Raw genomic sequence first — 23,236 nt, 5'->3', positions numbered from 1 at the left:
GAAATGTCTAATTTAAACACCAACTTTATAACAATAACTGCTGCTGCTTGTACCTATTCAACAAAATCTTTCTATGTACTGTTTACTTCTGACTTACACATTAGATAACCACACTTCTCTATCAACACTAAACCCATCCCCTCGCCACGTCAACATAATGTCTGGACAAACAAAAAACATTGTCGCATCGTTTATCAAATGCTTTACACTCACTGCTGTTCTAGTTATATATTTTCACCGGCTTCTCATACGTGTGACGGTTCTGCACATTTAAAAAAAATAAACTTGAAAACCGCATTAAACGGCCCCTTTAAACATCTTTTCATGTCACAAAAACCTAACGTGTACCTGATTAGCCGTGAAGGATCTTTTAGGGGTGGTGTCCGAATGTTCCAATCCAAGATACTGCTCCCACGCACCATACACATCCCTTCTCTACAAATCGAATTCAAACAAGCGTCAACAGATTAAGGATATGCAATGAACAAAACAAAGAACAAATGTATTCAACTACCTGAAAACGGTTAGATACAACATCTGAATCTTGTAGATAGTCGGGACGTCCCAAGGATAAAAATGCAAACTTCCACTGATAAATAAATGCCAGAACGATTCAGATGCCAACATGGTATTAAAAGTGATTTCAAAAATGAAAATAAATACCTTAGAAAACTCCTCATCTGGAACTTGTAACTTCTTTTGAATTCGGACTTTAACGTCTGCTAAAGTTTCGTTTTCATGAATTATCAGAAAGAACGGCTCCCCAAAGTTCTGAACTTGCTGTAAATAAAAGAATAAACTATAAATTCACAGTAATCACTCCAAACCGTAAGTATTAAGATAGAAAACTGCTCATGATGTACCATCTGGTTCTGTGCAGCCTCTTTAGTAAAATGGTAAACATGAATCAAGCGATCCTGCGGCCCAAGGTTCTTTTCTTCCTCTGGAATCTAGTGAAAAAAAATAAAATAAAAAATAACAAAACCATTTCTTAACTTGAAAATCGGTAAAAAAAAACAAACAAAACTAGTTCATGACGACGCCACAACTTACTTCTTCAGCACGTAATGTCCAGTATTGATCATTTATATTCTCAATCTTCTCAGTAAGCGGAAAGATCTGCAGAAAACAAAAAGGGTGTTTGACCATTCTACTAAAAACTGAAACCGAGCATAGCTAAACAAAACACTATGTTACCTTGTAAATCTTATGGTAAAACACTTCAAGAAGTCTAAGTTCAGCATCTGGATGAGATAATGTGACCTGTTTAAAAATGCAGTTGAGCATATCATTAATGCCAACATAATAAGCAAGTTCAGTGTAGTTAAAATCCAAAGTACCTTTGACTTTATTTCATTAAGAACATCTCCAACAGTGCTCTGTTTAGGCAACCTTATATTGTGTATTACAGGCTGCAAATAAACAAAATTAAGAAATTAGAATCCAATCAATATTCCTATCACAAAAGAGATTCCGATTCTGAACATACCTCTTCCTTGTTTGCATGGTGAAACGCAACTTTCAAAGTTTTCAAACATTGTAATTCAGGCAGAGGAATGTCCAACACTTCATAATATAGAATATCAGAAACCTGAACCCGAGAAAAAAAAAGATTAATACTTTAGATTTTCATCAATACAAAAATAAATACATGATTTAAACGAAGTTACAAGTACATAAACCTGGTTGTAGTGAACCAGCATATCTAACAGGTGTTCTGCAACGCGGTACTTGATGGGGTGAGGTTTGGGTTGTTGAGAATAACAGTTGTGAGGGGTGAGTCTAATTTTTGACGGGTCATCCAGATTAAGATACTGAGCAACTCTCTCCACTACATCATCGTATGTATGCAACTTTGACCTGCCGATTTTGGTCAACGTTAACAAAAACATTTTCATATAACGATTACAAGGTTTATTATTTTATACACAGGTAAAAAAGCCCAACTCACAGTTCAAGACAGAAGTCATCTTCCTTGGGTCTATCCAGAGACCGAAAATGAACTATCTGCAAATGACATGAGAATTCGAGATTGTTTGTTGCTTAATCGAGATACTTTATATATGCAAAATTGGTGAAACAAAACTCACCTGACGGTTTTTCACATATTCTAGAAATGAAGGGACGTCAGGGTACCGGTATTTGTCATCAGCTTTAGGAAGTTTCTGGAAGCAAATAATGTCTCCGTCTTCGATCTAAAAAAGAATATATTTTTTTTTCAGATGTATACGCCACTTCACATGTAGAAAAAGTAAACTTTTAGATGAAAAAAGGTTGAGACTGGTACCTGGCTAGTTCTAAATGAGGCTCTTTTGTCGAGGCGTTCACACATGACACATGGTTCAAATTTGATTTCCTAACGACAAGTTACACAGAGTTAAAAACAGAAAACCAATAGTGTAGGTTAACACAAAATTGTACCATATAATGAAAAAATATACCTCATAGAGTTCAATTTCTTCATCTGGACCAAATCCAGCTCTCTCGTTTAGTTTTAATATAATTTCACTAGGCTTACCAGAACTCTTCACAAAGAATCTACCAACGTATCTAGATAAAGAATAAAGACATATATAGTTATGTACGCTCTGAAAAATAAAAATAAATAAATAAATAAAAATTTTGAAAATACCTGAGTTCTTCCTTCTCGGGATCATAAAGTTTGAAGAAGAGAAGTATATCATCTTTGCTTTTGTCAGGTGGTGGAATAGGATGCAAATCCTGAAAAAGTAGAGAGCTTTAGTAAAACTACAAGATAAAAAAACAATAATCAGCTTCAAAAAGCAGCAAAAAAAAAAACAATATTACCGGTCCAATCTCGATCTCCAAGAATAATTTGAGTTCAGCATTGTGATTCTTACTAGAAACTTCCCTCAATTGGCCAACCTGCAGTTCCAATAACAGGATCATAAAGATTGATCTCATATCTTCAGATAAAAAAAACAATAATACTTATAAAAGATATCAACAACTAAATTAAAACTATACCGACTGGGATTCCTCCAGAGCAGTTAAAGGCCGATTGGGACGGTATGTGTGGTTCTGCCTCTTTGCCCATATCCAGAACCGTTGAAATTGAACAGGCACACCAAATTCTCTAGCAACCTCCTCCTACGCACCATAAATAATACATTAATATAATCGCGTGTTAAGTTTTCAACACCCGAAAATATATTAATAACATATTACCTTGAATTGGTTAAATGGGGTTTGTTTCTGTATACGAAAGCTATGAACTTTGTCATGGTCAACAAGATCAAAATATATATCCTTTCCTATCTGTTCTAAAAGGTTTGCATCACGAGCAACCTAGACATGTTAAGTAATGAATAATGATATTAGTAAAATGAGTTTCTTGAAAAGAAAAAAAGATCCATTCAGAAATTTGAGATGATATATCTACCACTAATCATTCTACCACCTTAATAATTGTATAAAGATGAGCCTGTGCTTTATATCTTCTCTTGTTTTCCTTCTCTTCTTGTTCTTTCTTCAATCTTATCTGATAAAAAAATGATTTAAAATTAAGCAGTAAAAAGGTTCAAAACTGATTAAAATTTAAGGGAGCGTTCGTTTCACGGAATGAAATTGGAATTGGAATTTGATAGGATTTGGAATTTGAAAGAATTAGATTTGGAATTTGAACATTCCAATAGGAATTGGAATTGGGGAGAATTGAAATCCAAATACATTCTTAATGTGTTTGTTTGACAAGTTACTACGAATCAAGGAGGGTTTTTTTAAACAATGATAACGGCGAAAACATTTTAGTTTTTTTAGAATTTTTTGTTTTTTATTTATATTTTGCGTTATGATTTTTTTATGAATTTTTTTATGGGTTTTCTATTAAGATCAAAAACCCCTCAAAAAAATATTCAAAAATAATAATAAAAAATTCTCAAAATATAAATTAAAAAAAAAAAAAACACTCGAGATAAGATTCCAATGAATTCCTTCACATTTTGGAAGGATTTGAAATCCTTGTATTTAAGTATTTAAATTCCAATTCCAGCAAAACGAACACGCCATGTCACGGGATTTTAATTCCAATTCCTTTGAATTCCCACGAATTATGTGAAACAAACACGTCCTAAGTGTTTACTTTACCCTAAGATGTTCTGCAATATCCTTCTCATCAACGTCACAAATAATTTTATCTTTATCGTTTTCCCGTATGTAGACAAGCATGTAGGCATTTGAGTATTTTGTAAATTTAAACGGAGCGTTATTGTAACCGGGATTTGTTTGGGGTAGCTGTTGAAATTAGGACACAAGACAAGATAAATCTGTAGTCGAAGAAAACACAATGCATGGATTTACTAAAAGAATAAAAAAGAAAGTGTTACCTCTTCCTCACCACCATACTGCTCTTCTAACGCCCTCTTCGTATCTTCTTTTGTAACTCTTTCATCATCAAACTTGAACCTAGTTGCCATGATCATTAGATTGATGAGAGCTATATAAAAATATAAAGAATAAACAGCACTGCAATATATATAGAGCTCACCACTGGTCTGACAGAGTTGGCCTGATAAATGCATAATAATGTCCACCATGCACACCGCCACTATGAACCAATACACTGTCAAAAAGAAAGGTGTAAATAAAAAAAATACGCTAACATAATAATGATGGACACAAATAATACCTGTGAAGCGTATAGAGATTCCGGACACTCTTATCGGCATCAGGAGATAAATACTTGCCATTCTCTCTGTCAAGGTCAAGTTCTAGTGGAAATTCATACCGATCATTTATCTGCATAACGAATCACACCAGGTCAATAAAAATTTATAATTTAGGAGGTAAGAACATAAATAAGCTAAAGGCGATCCAAAATGTGGAAAAAGTTTCTCAAGACCTACCTTTACCATTGTATCCCTTGTGAAATCATATTCGAAACGTTTTAGCTGGAGTTGAAGAACAGGTGGGAAATCAATAAATAGCACACCCTTCTTAGCATCCTGAACCGAAACAAACATAACTTCACCAGTACCCAAAATAATAAATGGAAGAATATCATTAACCAATATTGATTTAACCTGTAACCCATGTGCTTCAGCATGGTACTTATTGTCACCCTCAAGTCGTTCCACTTCAACATATTTGTCAAAAGAAGCATAAACATCCCGACAGCCTTTCACATCAAGTTGAAGATCTGATATAAAGATAATAAAATTATTAACAGGATCATTGGTTAATTAATAACCAACACATTCATGCTGCTTCACACGTATATGATACCATAAAACGATTCTTTTCTTGTTGATTTGAAATCCACATTGATGCACTCAATGTAGTTCATATGGTGTCCTTCAAATAACTTCTGTATTGTCCCTTCCACAACTGTTCCCTGAGCCATCAATAATCAGAAGTCAGAAAAGAACAAATGAACAAAAAAGTCGAGGCTTATTTTAAAAAATTAAAAATTAAAAAAAAATTATTTTTGTATTTGTTTTTTTCACCTTCATCTTGTCTTCAAGCTTCTCACACAAAACCCTATTAAGTTCTTGCACATCATGCTGCATAAAAGAGTCATATGTGTCCCATCCAAAAGATTTTGTCAATTCTTTTGTGGCAACACTGGTTTCATTGTACTGGAGTTTATAGAATAAGCTCTGAAGAGCTAAAGGAATACTTCCTGAAGGCATATCATTTTCTGTTGTTGGCATATGGTAGACAGCCTGATATTAACAGTTAAAATAAGAGAACTAATAGTTATGATACAAGTCATGATAACAGAAACGAAAAGTTATACCTTTCTAAAGTAAGGGATGTGATACAAGGTTTGAAGAAGAGAGTTCATGTAACACGTTGCTCCTTGGTTCTTAAGACCAACATAACCGGTTTCCTTCTTTGAGTCATATGACCAATAGTCGATCACTTTTCTTACAGCCACATCAGCTTCAATAATGCATGTGTCGTTTACAAGATACCCTCTACTCGGGTCATATAAATCACTAAGAGCCATGAAAGATGTGAACCCCCAGTCACTCTCCCTTGCATGGAACTGGTGCTGTGTGTCTGTAAATTACATTAATAACAGTATTAAGTGCTAAAAGTTTACATGAAACGCATAGCCAAAAAAAATGTTGCAATGTTTCAAGTCTGTATACCATAGACACTATATAAGATATAATAAGACAGCAGAAACTAGATAGAGAAGTGAACTAAAAGTATCTTGAATACTACTCGGTGGCTCTATAGACACTCTAAAAGACGGCAGAAACTAGATTGGGAAGCAGACTGATAAAGCAACAATATATCATTTTTTTTACTATACGAGCGTTGATCCAGGTAACACTCTGTCATGCTTCCATACAAATAAGACTTAGTAATTAGTTCTTTGACCTTTGTAAATTATAAAGTTGTAGCTTGTAAGCTGCTTGTACCTTATGATATAATGTTTGTATGATCACACAAAAAAATCTTGGTTTTAAAAGAAATAAGGTGCTCAAAGTCCTGGAAACCGAGGCGAAAAAGCTAGCCTCACTTACAAGAACCAGTCAGTATTCCATCATCTTTAAAAACGGGTCAATTATCAAGAATGTCAAGAAAAAACATAACAAAATCTTATTCTCTCACTCCAATATAAGCACTATGCGTTAAAGTAAATTCCGTTGGAATAGAGAATAAATTAGTCATTACAAATTTCGTGATCAAGTGACAAGCATGCAGCAACTCTACTAAGCATTCTTTATTGATGTCCTTAATTTACCATATTAATATATAGTTATATCAATAAATAGATCATTAATGCAAAGCACAACTATGAGTGGCCCTGTAACAAAGCTAAATTATATAAAAGGATAATTCCTCCCCGAATAACAACGCATGCATAAAACATACCTTTCTTTACAGTGAACATGTTGTGAATTTGATTAACAACTGCCAAGCTGAACTGAGCATATCTACTCCAACCATAAGGTAATGTCGAGGAATCAGCTACATCTAAGTACATGGACAAATGATCCACATTGTTTCCCTTTGGAAATATAAGCACCCGCCTGACAAAGAGTCCACATTGTTCCCGTTAAAAACCAATCGTATAACAGACATGCATAAATAAAACTACTCGTTACCATTTATGACCACCGGCTACAAAGACATCAGAATAAAGCTTTTTGTTCGTCTGACGCGAGAAATTCTCAATAGTCCATGTAAACCTAGACGCCTGAGGCTCCTCAGTTGCTTGATTCTCTGCTGTGCTAACAACTAAGGGATCCAAAATTATAAAATCAAAAGTTAATATAACAATATGATACGAGTGCGCATGAAACGAAAAAATTTGATCCGAAACTAAAAAAACTGAAAAAACCGAATCTAAACAAAAACTGACAGTTTGGTTTAGGTATTTTTAAAAACCGAACCGAACGTATAGATTTGCACTTTTTACTTTTAATGTTAAGTAATTTATAAAAATTTAATAAATACGTAACTCAAATACTTTAGCCCAAATGTATAAATAATCAATTACTTATTAACTAACAAAACAATTTAGGCAAAAATTTATCACAAATTTTTCTCGGCCCAAAATTTTCAAGCTCAAACAGCATAACCGAAAAAACCAATACCAAACATTTCTCAAAATTTCAAACGCTGAGGTTTCATTTTTCTTCGGTTTAACCCGAAAACCGCCCCGAACCGAACCATACCCGTAACACATCAAAATCCAAATTCAAAACATATTCACAAAAAAGACCTTCCATAGGCTGAGGAGCTTCAACGGGTGGAGTACCATCGAACGCAACCGGACCTTGCACCGGTAAAGACCGGTCCAGCATCTCGGTGTTCGGCACGAGCATCTCCTCGTCTTCCTGCTGTTTAATCAAATCAAAACAAATCAAATTGAATCAACATAACACATCACATATCCCAAATTCAATCCAACAAAAACCCTAATCCAGAATCGAATAAAAACCCAAACTTTATAACCCAATTGGCAATTGAGATCGATTAAGACGAGTAAAATCAATAATAAGCAAAACCCAGTACGATTAAAGATATAGAAATGATTTGGGTGCGTTTAAATGTGAGATTTGTGATGGAAAGAAAAGACGTTACATCTAGCGGCTGTGGAGTGATGAGAGTCATGGTGGCCGTTGGATCAACGGTGGTTTAGTGGATTAAGAAATGAAATGAATTGAATTGATTATTATTATTATGATGATGACAATGGCGACTGATACGTACGTACGCCCTAGAAGAGAACAATTGGGTGTGTTGAAGGAGTAAGGGTAGGTTTGGTATTTTTTGAAATATGTGGGGGTAGTTTGATAATTTCATAGGGGAAGAGATGGTTTTGTTTGCGTGTCTAAATTCATGGTGTATTGACTTTTGACTGTTGATCATTGACGTTTGTATTTGGATGTTGATTTCGTTGATTAAGGACGGTAAGAAGTACTGTGGGGGGTTTGAGTGTGGTGTCACTCGCGTTGACAGATTGCCCTGATGAACGGTGTCGATTTCTTCTTTGTCAACACTTAAATCACGACCATCTTATTTTTATGGTGGGCGTGATGTGTTGAGGCGTCGGTGTTGCTGGTATGTTATAGTTGTTTGGTTTAGTTATGGTATAGTAACTTATGGTATGGAATGTGGAGTTGGTGGAAACGAGATTTAGGTTGGACAATAGACATGTATTAGCAAGATACAACTCAAACCAACACGTAGACATTGGAATGACATAAAGCGCCCTGCTTGCAGTGCGCACATATAATGTATATATGTGTGAACCCTCGGGTGGGCAAAAGTGAAATTGCACTAATTTTAACGTTATTTTACTAATCTCGTGAAAATAACGTTAAAAGTGGCGGAAGGTTAATCAGACATCATGTGGTGGCGTTGATAGCCGAAAGACAAGGGTACATGAATCGATCAGTCGGTTTCCCGATGATTGAGTGTTATGTGCCTTATGTCCAAGGCTTGATGCAAAACTACTATCGAGCCGGGGGTCTCACCGGAAGCAGCCTCTCTATCCCTATGGGGTAGAGGTAAGGCTGTCTACATCTTACCCTCCTCATACCCTACCATAGCTTTGCTATTGGTGGGATATATTGAGTACAATGATGATGATGATGATGACATATTACAGTATATTTACGAGACACGATACTTAGGTTCTTTATACCATAAAAATAAAAAGCCCTAACTTACATGGATATGCTCATGCTGAATATCCATCAAATCCATATAAAAACACGCTCTCATACATGTTATATCTTCACATATGGGGGGCACGACGGATGTGCTGGATGTCAACAAAGCAAAGTCTAACAACAACATCAGCAAAATGTGTTGAACTAATAGTGTTATGCAATACTTGTCAAGAATGTGTGTGGTTAAGATGAATGATCAGTCATATACAAGAAGCATACAGTTTAGCACATATCAAGAAAAAAAATTCAAATTACATAGCTTATATCAGATAAAGCTAGTAAGCTACAACAAAGGTGACAGAACAAAGCACATATTGTCGAAGATTTTCTCCACATGACCGCGTAAGGAAGTGAATCAGAAATTCATGTTCTCCAGATAAAGTTAAGTAAAAATCTGATGACCTGTTCACAAAGTTTCTATTGAAGAGAAATTTTGAGAATCTGACATAAAAAATTTTGACTTTGTAAATTAAAAGATATAAATTAACTCGATGGGAACATCATACATGTTACCATCGATAATACTCCCTCCGTCCCATTATAAGTGTCCTAGTTTGAATTTTCAAGTCTTTCTTTTGCAACCTTGACCGTAAATATTTTTGTTCGTGTCATATAATACTTGATGAAAATTATATCAATGTAAAATACGTTAAAAACCCAATTCATTCGTATATTTTACATCAAGTATTATATAACATAAACAAAAATATTGTCGGTCAAAGTTAAACAAAAAAGACTTGAAAAATCAAACTATGACACTTATAATAGGACGGAGCGAGTAATTACCTTGACCAAACTGTTTACCACAAGTGATGATTACCTTAACCAAAATAATTATTACCATTAACAAATCTTTTCTTTTTATTACTTTATAATTGTTTCTCGTAAGAAAAGTTATAACCGGAAAACCAATGATATATAATTTTTACAGCCTTACCCAAATATATAGAAGACAGATTTCCGGTTTTAAATGAACCGGTGCCATGTAGATTAAAAACTAACACGTGGAACGATGACATGTGACGTGTCAAATTTATATCACCCATCCATGCAACGTGTTTTATATTTATTATTATAAGCAAACAACGTTACTAAATTACTAAATAAGGAAACCTTAGAACCTTTAAGAATTTAGATAGATAAACTGGAGATATCAAGTCCGGCAAAAGAGACGTTGGTGCCACCGCCAGTGCAAGTGCAAGTACAAAAACAAGAAACAATAATGAAAGTATTGGTAGCCATAGATGAGAGTGAAGGGGGTCTGTATGCTCTCCAGTGGGCCCTTGAAAACTTGTTTTTTCACCATGAGACCGCGGAGGGATCACCAGTGATCACGGTTGTTCATGTCCAGCCTCATTTCCAACCGCCTCATACCGCCATCCCCGTTGGTCCCGGTAAATTGTTGTTTAAGGGAAAATGTACAAAATGTCCATTTTATCGGTCATAGTAAACAAAATATCAATTTGACCAGTTATACACGAGAAAACTTATCTTTCTTTCATTTGCTTTTGATATTTTGTGGGTAGGGTTTTCCGTGTCGTACACGGAACCTCTTCGGCTTCTAGGTCACAAAGTTTCATTTTTAGTTTTTAGTAGGATTGACTTTGCTATTCTAAAGGGGTTGCGCACAACTTGATGCCAGTTTGCGTGTGCCATTTTGTTATAATCGTTTTGTAACAAATACTTTTTATATAGGTAACTAATTAGTTTGCATGTCACTTTGTTATAATCGTTTTGTAATAAATCCTTTTTATATAGGTAACTAATTAGTATGACATGTCTATCCCAAACCCAGTCGACCCACCTAGCTAGTAATTGTCGTTGATGAGTCTTTCAACCAACAAGATTGTTGTCACAATTCAAAAGGAATCTTGGTGGAAGCCAAAAAAATCTCGGCGGAAGCAAAAAAAATCACGTTGGATGACAAAAAATCTTGTCGAAAGACAGAGAAATCTCGTCAGAACAACTAGAAAACCTGGGCGTTTTTATGGGATATATATTGACATGTGGTGTGACCCGTGAAAAAAATTACTGGATATTAACATGGGACACGACCTAGTAAAAATTTTTAGTTATTTGTTGATGAGTATAAAGTAGACGGGTCAACTGGATTATGGTGGACATTTGGAAACCCGTCAAATGGATAAGCGTTTTATTTTGACCCGTCAAAAGGGATGTTCAATCATTTTCCCTATTTTTAAAACATTTTGTTTCACAGTAGTTTTAAACACCTTTTGTTTAGTATAAGTGTATAATTGATTTGTTCATGTTTTACATCGATTTTGTTTTGTTGGTGATGTGCGAAATATAGTTATATTTGCGACACCCGCGGTGATGGATTCTGTAAAGAAGGCACAAGAAGAAAGTGCTTTTGAAGTCGTTTCTCGTGCAACAAAACTATGCGAACAACACATGGTTAGTCTAGTTTAGTTATCACAGATGCTGACTTTTGTAATCACTAGCATAGCAAGTATTTGCGACCCTTAAAAATGGTAAGACTTTTGCTGTGGCGAATAATATTGTCGCTAACACAATATGCAACCATTTTGGGACTAATTTGTGACCACTTTTAGCCAATTTTAGTGGCCAAACGTCATCATATCGCCAACTTGCTGCCGATTTTAGCTATTCTAGATATGATAACAACGAGATGATCCGAGCCTATCCTAAATCTTGGCATTTAACTAAGGAGATCTTGATCGCCTATTTTGTTTTGAACTATATTTATAAAGCCGTAGCACTGCTCGGGATAGGTTTGTTTATTATCTATTTATATACGTTTACAAACCATCTTTTATGCTACACATTAGTTGAATGTGTGTGTATCATATTCTATCAAGTATATATTTAATATGAAAAAGCAAAATAGGCTTTTTTAGTCTCACTATCAATAAGTGAAGCTCGGTTTTGAGCTCTTTTATCCAACAGAAGCTTGAGTTATAATTTGACTCGTTTAGCTCAAGAAGTTTTTAGCGAGCCATTCCATTCACGACGACCTATTTAGCGAATGTATCTCTCTCTAATCTATCAACACTCCAAGATCATAATCAATCGAAGTGGTTGCAAAATAAGCAAGTAATAGACGACAGGATTGATTTCAGTCTGGATTATATTAATTATTTTATGAACATATGGATGGTGTCATTGCTATCATCCTCCGACCATTTTGACTTGGGTCACAACTTCGCTTTGCTCAACTTTTGGTCGCTAATTCCCCTTTCGTATTATTTTATTACACATTTTGGTAGTTAATTTGTGTAGGAAACCCGTTCACAAAAAGAAATAAAACAAAATTTTATTAATAGTAATCCATATTACAATACAAGAGTAAGAAAGGAAAATACAATACATAAACCAAATTACAAACATATTAGAAAGAAATGACAAAACAAGAAACAAGGTGACTGAGGCAAGTGTAAAACACGCTTCCCTTAAAACAGATTTCCGGGCCACCCAGGTGAACCCGTCTGTTTCCCAGGGTACAACAGTCTAAGCAGATTGTACTGTCAGGATTTGCCTAGCACCTGAACTATACCTGAAACAAAAGCGCGTAAGATCGAAAAGTCGGGAAATTCTTTTGGTTGTGAGTGAGATTGCATGAACAATATATTTTCTCTATCTCAACCATGGACATCCATGCTAGTATATATAGAGGAGCCATGTGTTAATCAAAAGACTTGAGTTAATTCACAATTAACTATAAGAGTTAAGATGAATTTGAATGCACCACTTATGAACTTAAATGAATTAACTCTTACAACTTATTGATTTCTCATTCAAATAGACTTGAATAAATCAATTAACTCTTGCAACTTATGGATTTCCCATTCAAATATAATTATATTTAGTAACAATAATTATATTACAATAATTATTATACTAAAGTTTCCAACAATCCCCCACATGAATGGAAATCGATCCGTACGCTCAAGTGTCTAATATAGTTACAGCGGTTGAGTGTTGCAGGAGAAGTAGGTGCTCCTGTTGAACCTTCCTTTGTGAAATATATGTTGTCTCCTAGCGGTTAGTAGACGCGGTGTCCTTGAACCACCCCTTTTTTACGTAGACATTATTACATTTCACACAACACTCTTCCTGGTTTGGCTAACCCCTCATTGTCGTGTCCGTTATGGTCATGGAACACTAGCCTGGTTCTGCAAGAGCTCTAGGATTTGCGTGCCCCACAAATTCATTCGAAGCGATCCCACTTCTCTCTCACATAGGTGATTTTTTTTTTCAAATCATTAAAAGCGTTATACTTAACCTCCTTTGACATCATTGATTTATTATCGGAATGGACTCGGAAGTATATAACTCCCTTTATATGTTGAGGTACTCCCCCACAGTAACCTCAGTTTATACAGTTAGGTTGTCCTATTGAAACTAGATCATGGGATCTCCAGTCTTCTAGGATAGGTTTTCCTTCGTAGAAACTTACTCCATGGGCTTTAGTCCTATACCTCTCGAAGACTTACATACGACCTCTCTACTTAAGCCTTTTGTAAGCGGATCCGCAATGTTATCCCTTGACTTCACGTAGTCAATGGTGATAACTCCCGTTGAGAGAAGTTGTCGTATAGTATTGTTTCTACGGCGTATGTGTCTAGATTTGCCATTATACATTGCACTTTGAGCTCTTCCAATCGCCGACTGGCAGTCACAATGTATGCAAATAGCCGTAACAGGTTTTGGCCATCTTGGAATATATTCCAAAAATTGGCGTAACCATTCCGCCTCTTCACCAGCTTGTCTAACGCAATGAACTCAGATTCCATCGTAGATCTAGCTATAAGCGTTTGCTTGGAGGATTTCCAAGAGATAGCAGCTCCTCCAAGGGTAAACACATAACCACTTGTGGATTTGGAATCTTTCATGTTGGATATCCAGTTAGCATCACTGTATCCTTCTACAACAGCTGGGTCTTGGCCATAATGCAGTCCATAACTCCTTGTGTATCTCAAATATCTTAATAGTCTTGTCATACTCTTCCAATGTTCAGAGCTAGGATTACTAGTATATCTACTTAGCCTGCTCACAGCATATGCTAAGTCCGGCCGGGTACAAGACATAAGATACATAAGACTGCCAATTATCCTTGAATACTCCAATTGAGCAACACCCTCACCTATATTCTTTGACAAATGTTGGCTAGTATCAATCGGAGTTTGAGCAACACTCGTGTCTCCTGCGTTGATTTTTTCAAGGATTTTATCTACATAATGAGATTGACTTAACACAAGACCATTTTGGGTTCTAGTGATCTTAACTCCAAGAATCACATCGGCTAAACCCATGTCTTTCATGTAAAATCTCGCCTTTAACATATCTTTAGTAGATTTGATCATTTTATCATAACTCCCTATGATAAGCATATCATCCACATACATGCATAAAATCACATAACCTGTAGCTGTGTCTTTCACATAGACACACTTATCGCACTCATTTATCTTGAAACCATTTTCCAGCATGGCTTGATCAAACTTTTGGTGCCACTGTTTTGGAGCTTGCTTCAAACCATATAGGGACTTGACTAGTTTGCAAACTTTACCCTCCTGGCCAGGAGCTGAAAAACCCTCAGGTTGTTCCATATATATTTCTTCGTCTAACTCCCCATTTAGAACTGCAGTTTTTACATCCATTTGATGTATTTCCAAATTTCTCAAAGCAGCAATCGCAAGCACCAACCTTATAGAGGTTATTCGAGTCACAGGTGAGTATGTATCAAAATAGTCTAGACCTTCCTTCTGTCTAAACCCTTTGATTACTAACCTTGCCTTGTACTTATCAATGGAACCATTTGTTTTCATCTTCTTTTTAAATATCCAACGATATCCAAGCGGTTTACAACCTGGTGGAAGATCCACTAGTTCCCAAGTATGATTCTGTAAGATAGAATCAATTTCATTTTTAATGGTTTCTTTCCATTGTGGTCCTTTTGAAGAGGTGACCGCCTCTCGATAGGTTTGGGGCTCACCCTCAACCAAGTAAGTAAGAAACTCATATCCAAAGGATTTCTTAGTCCTTTGCCTTTTGCTTCTTCTTGGCTCAACCTCCTCAGCCTCAGACTGTTCTTGAGTTTCATCTTGAACAATCTCATCAACATGTGTTGATGTACTATCACGTGTTGCTGAACTAGCATGTGTCGATGAGCTAGCATGTGCATTTCCCAAACATTAAAACACATCTTCAAAGAATGACGCATTCCTTGATTCCATTATAGTATTTTTGTGTATTTCAGGATTCTTTGATTCATGAACAAGAAACCGATATGCACTACTATGATGAGCATATCCTATAAATACACAATATACGATTTTGGTTCCTATTTTTTGAGCCTTTGGTGGTGGTACGACCACTTTTGCTAGGCACCCCCACACTTTCAAGTATTTATAAGATGGTTTTCTACTCGTCTATAATTCATAAGGATTTACATCCTTATTTCGAAAGGTATTATGTTCAAAATATAATTAGCCGACAAAATGGCTTTCCCCCACATGTCCGGGCTTAACCCGGAACTCAACAAAAAGGCATTCATCATTTCTTTTAAGGTACGATTCTTATGTTCTGCAATGCCATTAGATTGTGGAGAGTATGGTGGGGTAAGCTCATGAACAATTCCACTTTGTGCGTATAGATCTGCAAATGGTGCAACATATTCACCTCCTCTATCGCTTATTACCTTTTTTATTTTCCTGCTTAGTTGGTTTTCTACTTCATTTTTATACAAGACAAACTTGTTTATGGCTTCATCTTTACTTTTAAGTAGGTATACATAACAATACCTTGTACAATCATCAATAAAAGTGAAGAAATACTTATTTCCTCCTCTTGTGGGAACTAATTTTAGATCACATACATCGGTGTGTATATGTCAAGGGGCTCGGTTATTCGTTCAACCGATTTAAATGATGATCTTGTTTCTTTGGCTTCAACACATGTTTTACATTTAGTTTTTGAGTTGAAAGTGATAGAAGGTATGTAATTTATTTTAGTCAAACGACGCATTGAATTAAAGTTAGCATGACCTAAACGACCATGCCACACATTAAAAGACTCAATCAAGTAAGCAGAAGTAGTAGCCTTTTCATTCATATTTTTTTGGTCACAGCCATTACAATTAACTTAAACATGCCATTAATGGCATAGCCCTTACCAACAAACATACCATTCTTAGTTAACACAAACTTATCACTTTCAAAAACTAGACGAAAGCCAAACTTGTTCAACAACCATCCAGACACAAGACTCTTGCGCAGATCGGGAACATAAAGCACGTTGCTTAGAGTGAGCTCCTTCCCCGAAGTCCACTTCAAAATCACCTCACCTTCACCCTTGATATCGGTTGTAGCCGAGTTCCCCATGTAGAGTTCTTCATTTCCTGCCACCTCCTTAAACTTGCTAAAGAGGGTCTTATCGGGGCACACATGACGAGTAGCTCCGGTGTCGATCCACCATCCTTTAGGGTGGTTGGACACCAAGTTTACCTCATCCATCATAGCAGTAAGATCAGTGATCATGGCTACAAGTTTCTCATCTTCATCAATCATGTTTGCCCTCTCTCTTTTGGGTTTGTTGCATCGATCAACACGATGACCAATTTCTCCACAATTATAACACTTTCCCTTAAAAACCGAAAGTTTTTTCTTCACACGACCCTTTCTAGGCCCAAGATCAAACTTACCCTTGCCCTTGCCATACGGTTTGTGGTTCTTGTTACCTTTGTACCCCCTTGACGATTGACCATGTTCAACCATGTTTGCCTTTGCAGTAACTTCCACTTGAGTTCCCTTTAGTGCCACCCTATTATCCTCCTCAATTCGAAAACGGACAACTAAGTCCTCAACGGTCATCTCTTTTCGCTTATGTTTAAGATAATTCTTAAAGTCTACCCAACTTGGAGGTAATTTCTCAATCATGGCAGCCACTTGGAATGTCTCACTAAAAGTCATTCCTTCAGAAATCATATCGCCAATTAAAATTTGCAAGTCTTGAACTTGACTCATTAAAGTTTTAGAATCAACCATCTTAAAGTCCAAGAACCGGGCCACGACATATTTCTTTGTACCCGCGTCTTCAGTTTTGTACTTTCTTTCCAAAGTGTCCCATAATTCTTTGGCACTTGGTATTTTGCAATACACATTATACAATTCATCAACAAGGCCATTCAACACATAGTTGCGGCAAAGATACTCGGAGTACTTCCAAGCATCGAGAGCACTCACGGCTTGAATATCCGCACCCTCCTCTAGTTGAGGGGGAGACTCGGTCAAAAACCTCACAAGGTTCAAAGTGGTTAAGTAAAACATCATCTTTGGTTGCCAACTTTTGAAGTTCACACCAGAAAATTTTCCTGGTTTTTCAGCATGGTTAGCAACAGTTTGGGCTGCGTGGGTACCAACCAATGGTCCCATGGTTGAAGAAGTTGACCCAATAGCAGTGGATCCCATGAAAACGGTAGTGGAGGATGCAACAGTACTCGCCATTTCTGAAACAAGATACAAAACAATTATGTTTCCAAAAAAAACCAAACTAATGAAACCAAGTTAAAACAAAATATATCATTTCCCAAAAAACAGAATCTAGAGGAAACAAAAATATTAAGTCTTAAAATTTAAGATAACACGCAATTCGTGAAAAAAGAAAAAAAATACACTAAAATATAGTTTTATTATTCATTTAAAAACCAATAGACATGGAACCCCAAGCACATTAAAACAAAATAATAATAATAATAATAATAATAATAATAATAATAATAATAACACCCAACAACTTATATTACGAACTATAAACATTGACTGAACACAAAACAAAAGTAACAAACTACTGATTGAGAAAATCTCTAAAACTGATTTGAGACCTCTAGAAATCTTGTTTATTTGATTGCTTTCGATGTGTCATTAATTTCAACACCACCGCTAGCTATATACCACTAGAAATGAAACTTTATTTATTAGTAAAAACTGTAATGGATGCGAAAATCATTATTATATACTATCAATAACCCACTGCAAACAGTGACCGAAACAAAAAAAATATATAAATAATTTTCTTTTTCAAAACAGTGAACGGTTGTTTTGAAAATCTGTTTTAAGCTTGTAGGAAACCCGTTCACAAAAAGAAATAAAATAAAATTATATTAATAGTAATCCATATTACAATACAAGAGTAAGAAAGGAAAATACAATACATAAACCAAATTACAAACATATTAGAAAGAAATGACAAAACAAGAAACAAGGTGACTGAGGCACGTGTAAAACACGCTTCCCTTAAAACAGATTTCCGGGCCACCCAGGTGAACCCGTCTGTTTCTCAGGGTACAACAGCCTAAGCAGATTGTACTGTCGGGATTAGCCTAGCACCTGAACTATACCTGAAACAAGAGCGCGTAAGATCGAAAAGTCGGGAATTCTTTTGGTTGTGAGTGAGATTGCATGAACAATATATTTTCTCTATCTCAACCATGGACATCCATGCTAGTATATATAGAGGAGTCATGTGTTAACCAAAAGACTTCAGTTAATTCACAATTAACTATAAGAGTTAAGATGAATTTGAATGCACCATTTATGAGACTTAAATAAATGAATTAACTCTTACAACTTATTGATTTCTCATTCAAATAGACTTGAATAAATCAATTAACTCTTGCAACTTATGGATTTCCCATTCAAATATAATTATATTTAGTAACAATAATTATATTACAATGATTATTATACTAAAGTTTCCAACAATTTGCACTAATGGCAGATTAAACCAGAAATGATGGTGATTAGAGGGAACCCGAAGGAAATGATAGTTGAAGCTGTAGAGGACATGAATGCCGATCTCCTGGTTGTTGGAAGTAGAGGCCTTGGACAAATCAAAAGGTAAACTTAAATCATAAAACAAGACATTATTTATATAATTATACATATTAAACAATTGTATTGCCATGTATTTATTTATTTTACAGGGCGTTTTTGGGAAGTGTTAGCGACTATTGTGTGCATCATGCTAAATGTCCGGTTCTTATAGTGCGCCCGCAAAAACATTCCAACAAGTGAGCTCGTATATCATGCGTTTTGGTTGTGTAATGTCTGGATACAATAAAAAAGGTAAATCTATGCTTTTTCACATTTGTTTAATATATGTCAACAATAAGTTGATTGTTAAGTTGACAGTTTGTTTTTTTGTTTGTATACCAAATGATATTATAAGTTGAAGTGTTGTACATTTTTGTTTTTAATTAAAAACCTCAGAAAGCTTTGATTCAATTGCTTTATAGATATAACAATAATTAAGATTAAACTTTCCCAGAAATTCTTCTTAGGCTCAGTAGTAAGCCCGAACCCAAACGGGTACAACGGGTCATAATGCTTGTCACCAACGTTCATTGGGAGCTGATCAACAGACTTGAACCAAGTACGTGCAAGCTTGCCCGTAAAACCATAGTCACCAAACAAAACATCTGTAACACCTTGACCCTCAGTTCCTGGAAGCCAAGCAGCCACAAGAGCGTCTATGGTTTCAACATACGGCTGCACAACCACAGGCCGACCACTGATCAACACCACCACACATTTCACAGCACCGCAGACGTTCTTGATGGTGCTTGGTCCAGGCTCTGGGATTGTTAGATTCTTACTGTCTCCAAATGTCTCAGCGTATGGACGCTCTCCCACAACGACAATAGCATAGTCGAATTTGTTGGACTTCACAAAATTCTCACTTGGGTTCTCGTTATAGACCACTTGAGTTTTCGGGTCAACGGCCTTTTTCACAGCTGATAAGATTGTGGTTCCTGTAAGAACAAAGGGTGATTATACCATTAGTTCAATATTAAAAAAATAAAAAAAATTTAGGTGATATGAATGTTACTAGAATATTGTGATTATATATAGTTATATACCATCAGTAATATCTCCTGAAAGTCCTTGCCAATCGATTGTCCATCCGCCACATTGGTAACCAAGGTTATCAGCATGAGACCCTGCGACTAATATCTTCGAGGCCTTTTTAGGAAGCGGTAACAACGGCGTCTTTAAAGATTTACCATTTTTCAATAACACAAGTGTTTTCCTCACAGCTTCCCTAGCCAGCTCTCGGTGCTCCTGCTCATGTTTGAATTCGAAAAATCAAATAAAGATTATATTATTAAAAAAGTAAGCGTTAGTTTACCTGGCTTCCGAGGTACTTAGTCATGCTGTAATCAGCCAACGGGTTTTCAAACAGACCCATGGTGAATTTGACCCTTAGAATCCTATAAACCGCATCGTCAACACGACTCATGGATATGAACTTGTTCTTGACAAGGTGCGTTAGACCATCGATGAACTCGGTGTAGTTATATGGAACCATGAACTACACACAACCAGCAATTTAGGAGTTTAGGCTCTTGTATATTTTATAAAATTAAGAATAAGAAAAATAAACATACCATATCAATGCCAGTATTCATTCCAGCTATGATCGAGTACGTCTAGTTAGCATGTTCCGGAGTAGTGATCCTGTCAATCCCTTGCCAGTCCGATATAACGAACCCCTGAAGTCAAAGTCAAACGAAAACGAAAACTACATGAGTTGCTTGATATGTGTAAAAAATAACTCAATGCAACTAGAGAAGTGAATATATATATCTACCCTGAATTTGAGTCTGTTTTTGAGGAAGTCGGTGACAAGAAAACGGTTAGCGTGCATTTTGACCCCATTCCAGCTGGAATACGAGGTCATAATCGTAGAAACGCCCTTGATGATTGCATCATAGTATGCAGGCATATGTATGCTGAAGAACCCTTTGGCGTCTATGATCGTGTTGCCCTCGTTTGTGCCCAAGTGCGTCCCACCGTCTCCCAGATAATGCTTAGCACATGATGCTATCTTATCTCTGTTTAAATATGGAATCAACACATATTATGCCCAGTCAAAAGATCTAATGTGTTAATATACTATGTTGGATATTCAAAATCATTCATAGATCAGGAACATGTAAGCATGACATCTTCTCCTTTCCTATATTTTTTCTAGTTTCTTTGTCAATATCTGAGTTAGTGCAACACATGGTCCACATAACTACATAAGTTAAGATTTGGAGCTATCTTTTGATGTAAAGTATAGCATGTTGTCCATAGAAAGCCATTATCATCTATCATGCTATGATTAAAAAGACTGGTTTTTTTTTTGTAAAATATTGACTGTTGACCATGAAAAGTCAAGTTTATTTGTCATAATATGATTAGCAATATCTGCTTTAAAAGAGAGGAAAACAAGAAGATATACATGCTACCTTCTGTGACCATACTATTCCTCATATGCCCATCTTTCACACTTTGTGGACCATCTCTCACTTATGAGGTTCACATTTTTTATAAAAAATATTATGATGTTTATATCATATTCCACCTTGTGGAACCCCTCTTTACTTCTTATTTTATTGACCAAATAATACCCACAGATTGAAAAATGAAATTTTAAATTGCTAGAAACAGATAAGACCTTAAGTTAAAGCATCATGCACTAGATAGATCTAAAACTAAAAAAACTCATACATTAAAGATTCAAGATTTGTCAGAATAAACATGTTTGGTAGACAATTTAGTTAAAAAGGTTTATTAACTTACTGTCCACCGACGAAAGGAACACCCTTTCTTGATCCAGCAGGGATGTCTCCTTGTAAACCCGGTATAATCTCGGTCATTAACTTAACAATTTTCGGATCTTCACTATAACTCTCGAAGCAACGACCCCATCTCGGATCTCTACATACCTGTTTAGGAAAAACTAAAATTATCCAAAAAGATTGCACCTCTTTGATAAAATCACTAAACTTTGTTTTACTTACTGCAATACAAGGTGCAAAAGCATATTGTATTCCAGTGGCTCTAACTTCGAGTGCGGTTGCAGCTCCAATCTTCTTAACTAGATCAGGGTCCCTGTCAAGATTTTGGCATATTAATATATAATCCTATTAATATATAATGTTATAGTGACTTGTACAATACATCAAGCAAGATTTGCTATTAAAACTTGCCTGGTAACTCCAAGACCAACATTATGAGGAAAGATTGTAGCTTTGTAAACATTATTATGACCATGAACAGCATCAATCCCATATATCAACGGTATCCCCAAACGAGTCGATAGCGCGCCTTTTTGGAAGTCGTTGACCATGTCAACCCATGTTTGCGGGGATGCTTTTTTGGCTGGAACACTCCCTCCTCCACTCAAAACACTCCCTACAAATATGCATAATATATTAATATCAAGAAAGATTCAAACATAATAAAGACTATATGATTTGATAGTTAGATTGAATCTTGTACCAATCATGTACTTGTTGATGACCTCATTGGATGCAACTGATCTATCAATTTGGGTCATTTGGCCAATCTTTTCCTCTAATGTCATCCATTTCATTAAATCTTTGATCCGAACACCAAGCGGTTGTTTCGGATCTTTGTATTTGAAGTACTCAGCTTCAGTCATGGAAGCCCAACAACACATGATCATCATAATGAACAAAACTGAAAATTTCTCCATGTTCTTGACTCCCATTGCAAATGGGAGTATCTTCTTTTATGGTGTTTAGTGATAGTTTTCTACAGTATAAAAACAAGATAGATATTACTTATTAGATGAAGATTTCAAATTTATAATAAATAAAATTTAAAGAGTGTGCAATAATTGTCTCAATATGGGGTCCCATTTTCTACTTTAAAGAGTCAACCAAGCAAGTTTAAAAATTCAAATTTAACACCAGATTGTCTTATTATATAGTTTAAGAATTTAAATACGCACTAATCTGTAGAACATGTTTTATAATATGACATGATTAAAGCTAAAACAATAAATAATGGCGAGTTTGAAAACATCGAATCTGAATGATCAAGATACGAAAATCGGCACTAGAGGATCATCCTATGTGATCTACCAAATATGTATACAAATGGATTGTAAAGATTGCACATTTTAAATAATGGATTACAAAGATACAATTAAAACATAAGATTTCATATGAAACTTGAGAATTTAAAAACTTTATAAAGATTATGAACTTATTTGTAGACAAAATGTGGATCAAGAAACAAAAC

The 23,236-nt window shown here is 35.6% G+C and overlaps 2 protein-coding genes and 1 pseudogene across 4 annotated transcripts; 1 reads left to right on the top strand and 2 right to left on the bottom strand.

Annotated features, from left to right (window-relative positions):
* Nucleotides 1-43: 43 nt before the first annotated feature.
* Nucleotides 44-8,244, bottom strand: LOC143529084 (ubiquitin C-terminal hydrolase 12-like). 2 transcript variants are annotated; one of them, XM_077024956.1, is made up of 32 exons: nucleotides 8,065-8,243; nucleotides 7,703-7,820; nucleotides 7,083-7,215; nucleotides 6,850-7,007; nucleotides 5,759-6,024; nucleotides 5,466-5,684; nucleotides 5,245-5,353; nucleotides 5,043-5,158; nucleotides 4,866-4,964; nucleotides 4,649-4,758; nucleotides 4,508-4,582; nucleotides 4,347-4,425; nucleotides 4,108-4,254; nucleotides 3,422-3,502; nucleotides 3,190-3,309; nucleotides 2,989-3,111; nucleotides 2,809-2,886; nucleotides 2,633-2,721; nucleotides 2,442-2,550; nucleotides 2,288-2,356; nucleotides 2,091-2,195; nucleotides 1,952-2,007; nucleotides 1,683-1,860; nucleotides 1,490-1,591; nucleotides 1,341-1,412; nucleotides 1,198-1,263; nucleotides 1,054-1,119; nucleotides 864-950; nucleotides 664-780; nucleotides 515-589; nucleotides 349-435; nucleotides 44-262 (listed from the first exon to the last, which is right to left on the bottom strand). In XM_077024956.1, the coding sequence occupies exons 1-32, from the start codon at nucleotides 8,092-8,094 to the stop codon at nucleotides 221-223; spliced, it is 3,381 nt and encodes a 1,126-aa protein (XP_076881071.1). In that variant the 5' UTR covers nucleotides 8,095-8,243; the 3' UTR covers nucleotides 44-220. The 2 variants fall into 2 exon arrangements, with proteins under 2 accessions (XP_076881071.1, XP_076881070.1); XM_077024955.1 differs by having other exon boundaries at nucleotides 4,866-5,158; nucleotides 8,065-8,244.
* Nucleotides 8,245-10,293: 2,049 nt separating this feature from the next.
* Nucleotides 10,294-19,364, top strand: LOC143529061 (universal stress protein A-like protein). Its single transcript, XM_077024939.1, has 4 exons — nucleotides 10,294-10,552; nucleotides 11,470-11,573; nucleotides 18,918-19,036; nucleotides 19,123-19,364. Exons 1-4 carry the CDS (start codon nucleotides 10,381-10,383, stop codon nucleotides 19,211-19,213), a joined length of 486 nt encoding a protein of 161 aa, XP_076881054.1. The 5' UTR covers nucleotides 10,294-10,380; the 3' UTR covers nucleotides 19,214-19,364.
* LOC143529072 (uncharacterized) lies at nucleotides 19,361-22,739 on the bottom strand (annotated as a pseudogene). Its single transcript, XR_013134589.1, has 9 exons — nucleotides 22,469-22,739; nucleotides 22,177-22,381; nucleotides 21,988-22,078; nucleotides 21,767-21,912; nucleotides 20,790-21,033; nucleotides 20,587-20,691; nucleotides 20,328-20,510; nucleotides 20,059-20,260; nucleotides 19,361-19,950 (listed from the first exon to the last, which is right to left on the bottom strand). The product of XR_013134589.1 is annotated as an uncharacterized LOC143529072 (transcript).
* Between the last annotated feature and the right edge of the window lie 497 nt (nucleotides 22,740-23,236).

The sequence above is a fragment of the Bidens hawaiensis genome, unplaced genomic scaffold (assembly GCF_021521415.1).
Source record: "Bidens hawaiensis isolate Kalapana, Puna unplaced genomic scaffold, B.hawaiensis_p1.1 tig00008460_1, whole genome shotgun sequence".
Lineage (NCBI taxonomy): Eukaryota > Viridiplantae > Streptophyta > Magnoliopsida > Asterales > Asteraceae > Bidens > Bidens hawaiensis.
This window is presented reverse-complemented; position numbering and strand designations above follow the sequence as displayed.

Bases quoted from the DNA above. Each gene is read 5' to 3' on its own strand.
- LOC143529061 (XM_077024939.1), top strand. From the start codon at position 10,381: ATGAAAGTATTGGTAGCCATAGATGAGAGTGAAGGGGGTCTGTATGCT. The intron at 10,553-11,469 runs GTAAATTGTTGT...TGCGAAATATAG, and splicing joins CGCCATCCCCGTTGGTCCCG to TTATATTTGCGACACCCGCG. The intron at 19,037-19,122 runs GTAAACTTAAAT...TTTATTTTACAG, and splicing joins GGCCTTGGACAAATCAAAAG to GGCGTTTTTGGGAAGTGTTA.
- LOC143529084 (XM_077024955.1), bottom strand. From the start codon at position 8,094: ATGACTCTCATCACTCCACAGCCGCTAGAT. The intron at 1,264-1,340 runs GTACTTTGGATT...ATTTTTAAACAG, and splicing joins TTAATGAAATAAAGTCAAAG to GTCACATTATCTCATCCAGA. The intron at 436-514 runs GTAGTTGAATAC...TTCGATTTGTAG, and splicing joins TTGTATCTAACCGTTTTCAG to AGAAGGGATGTGTATGGTGC.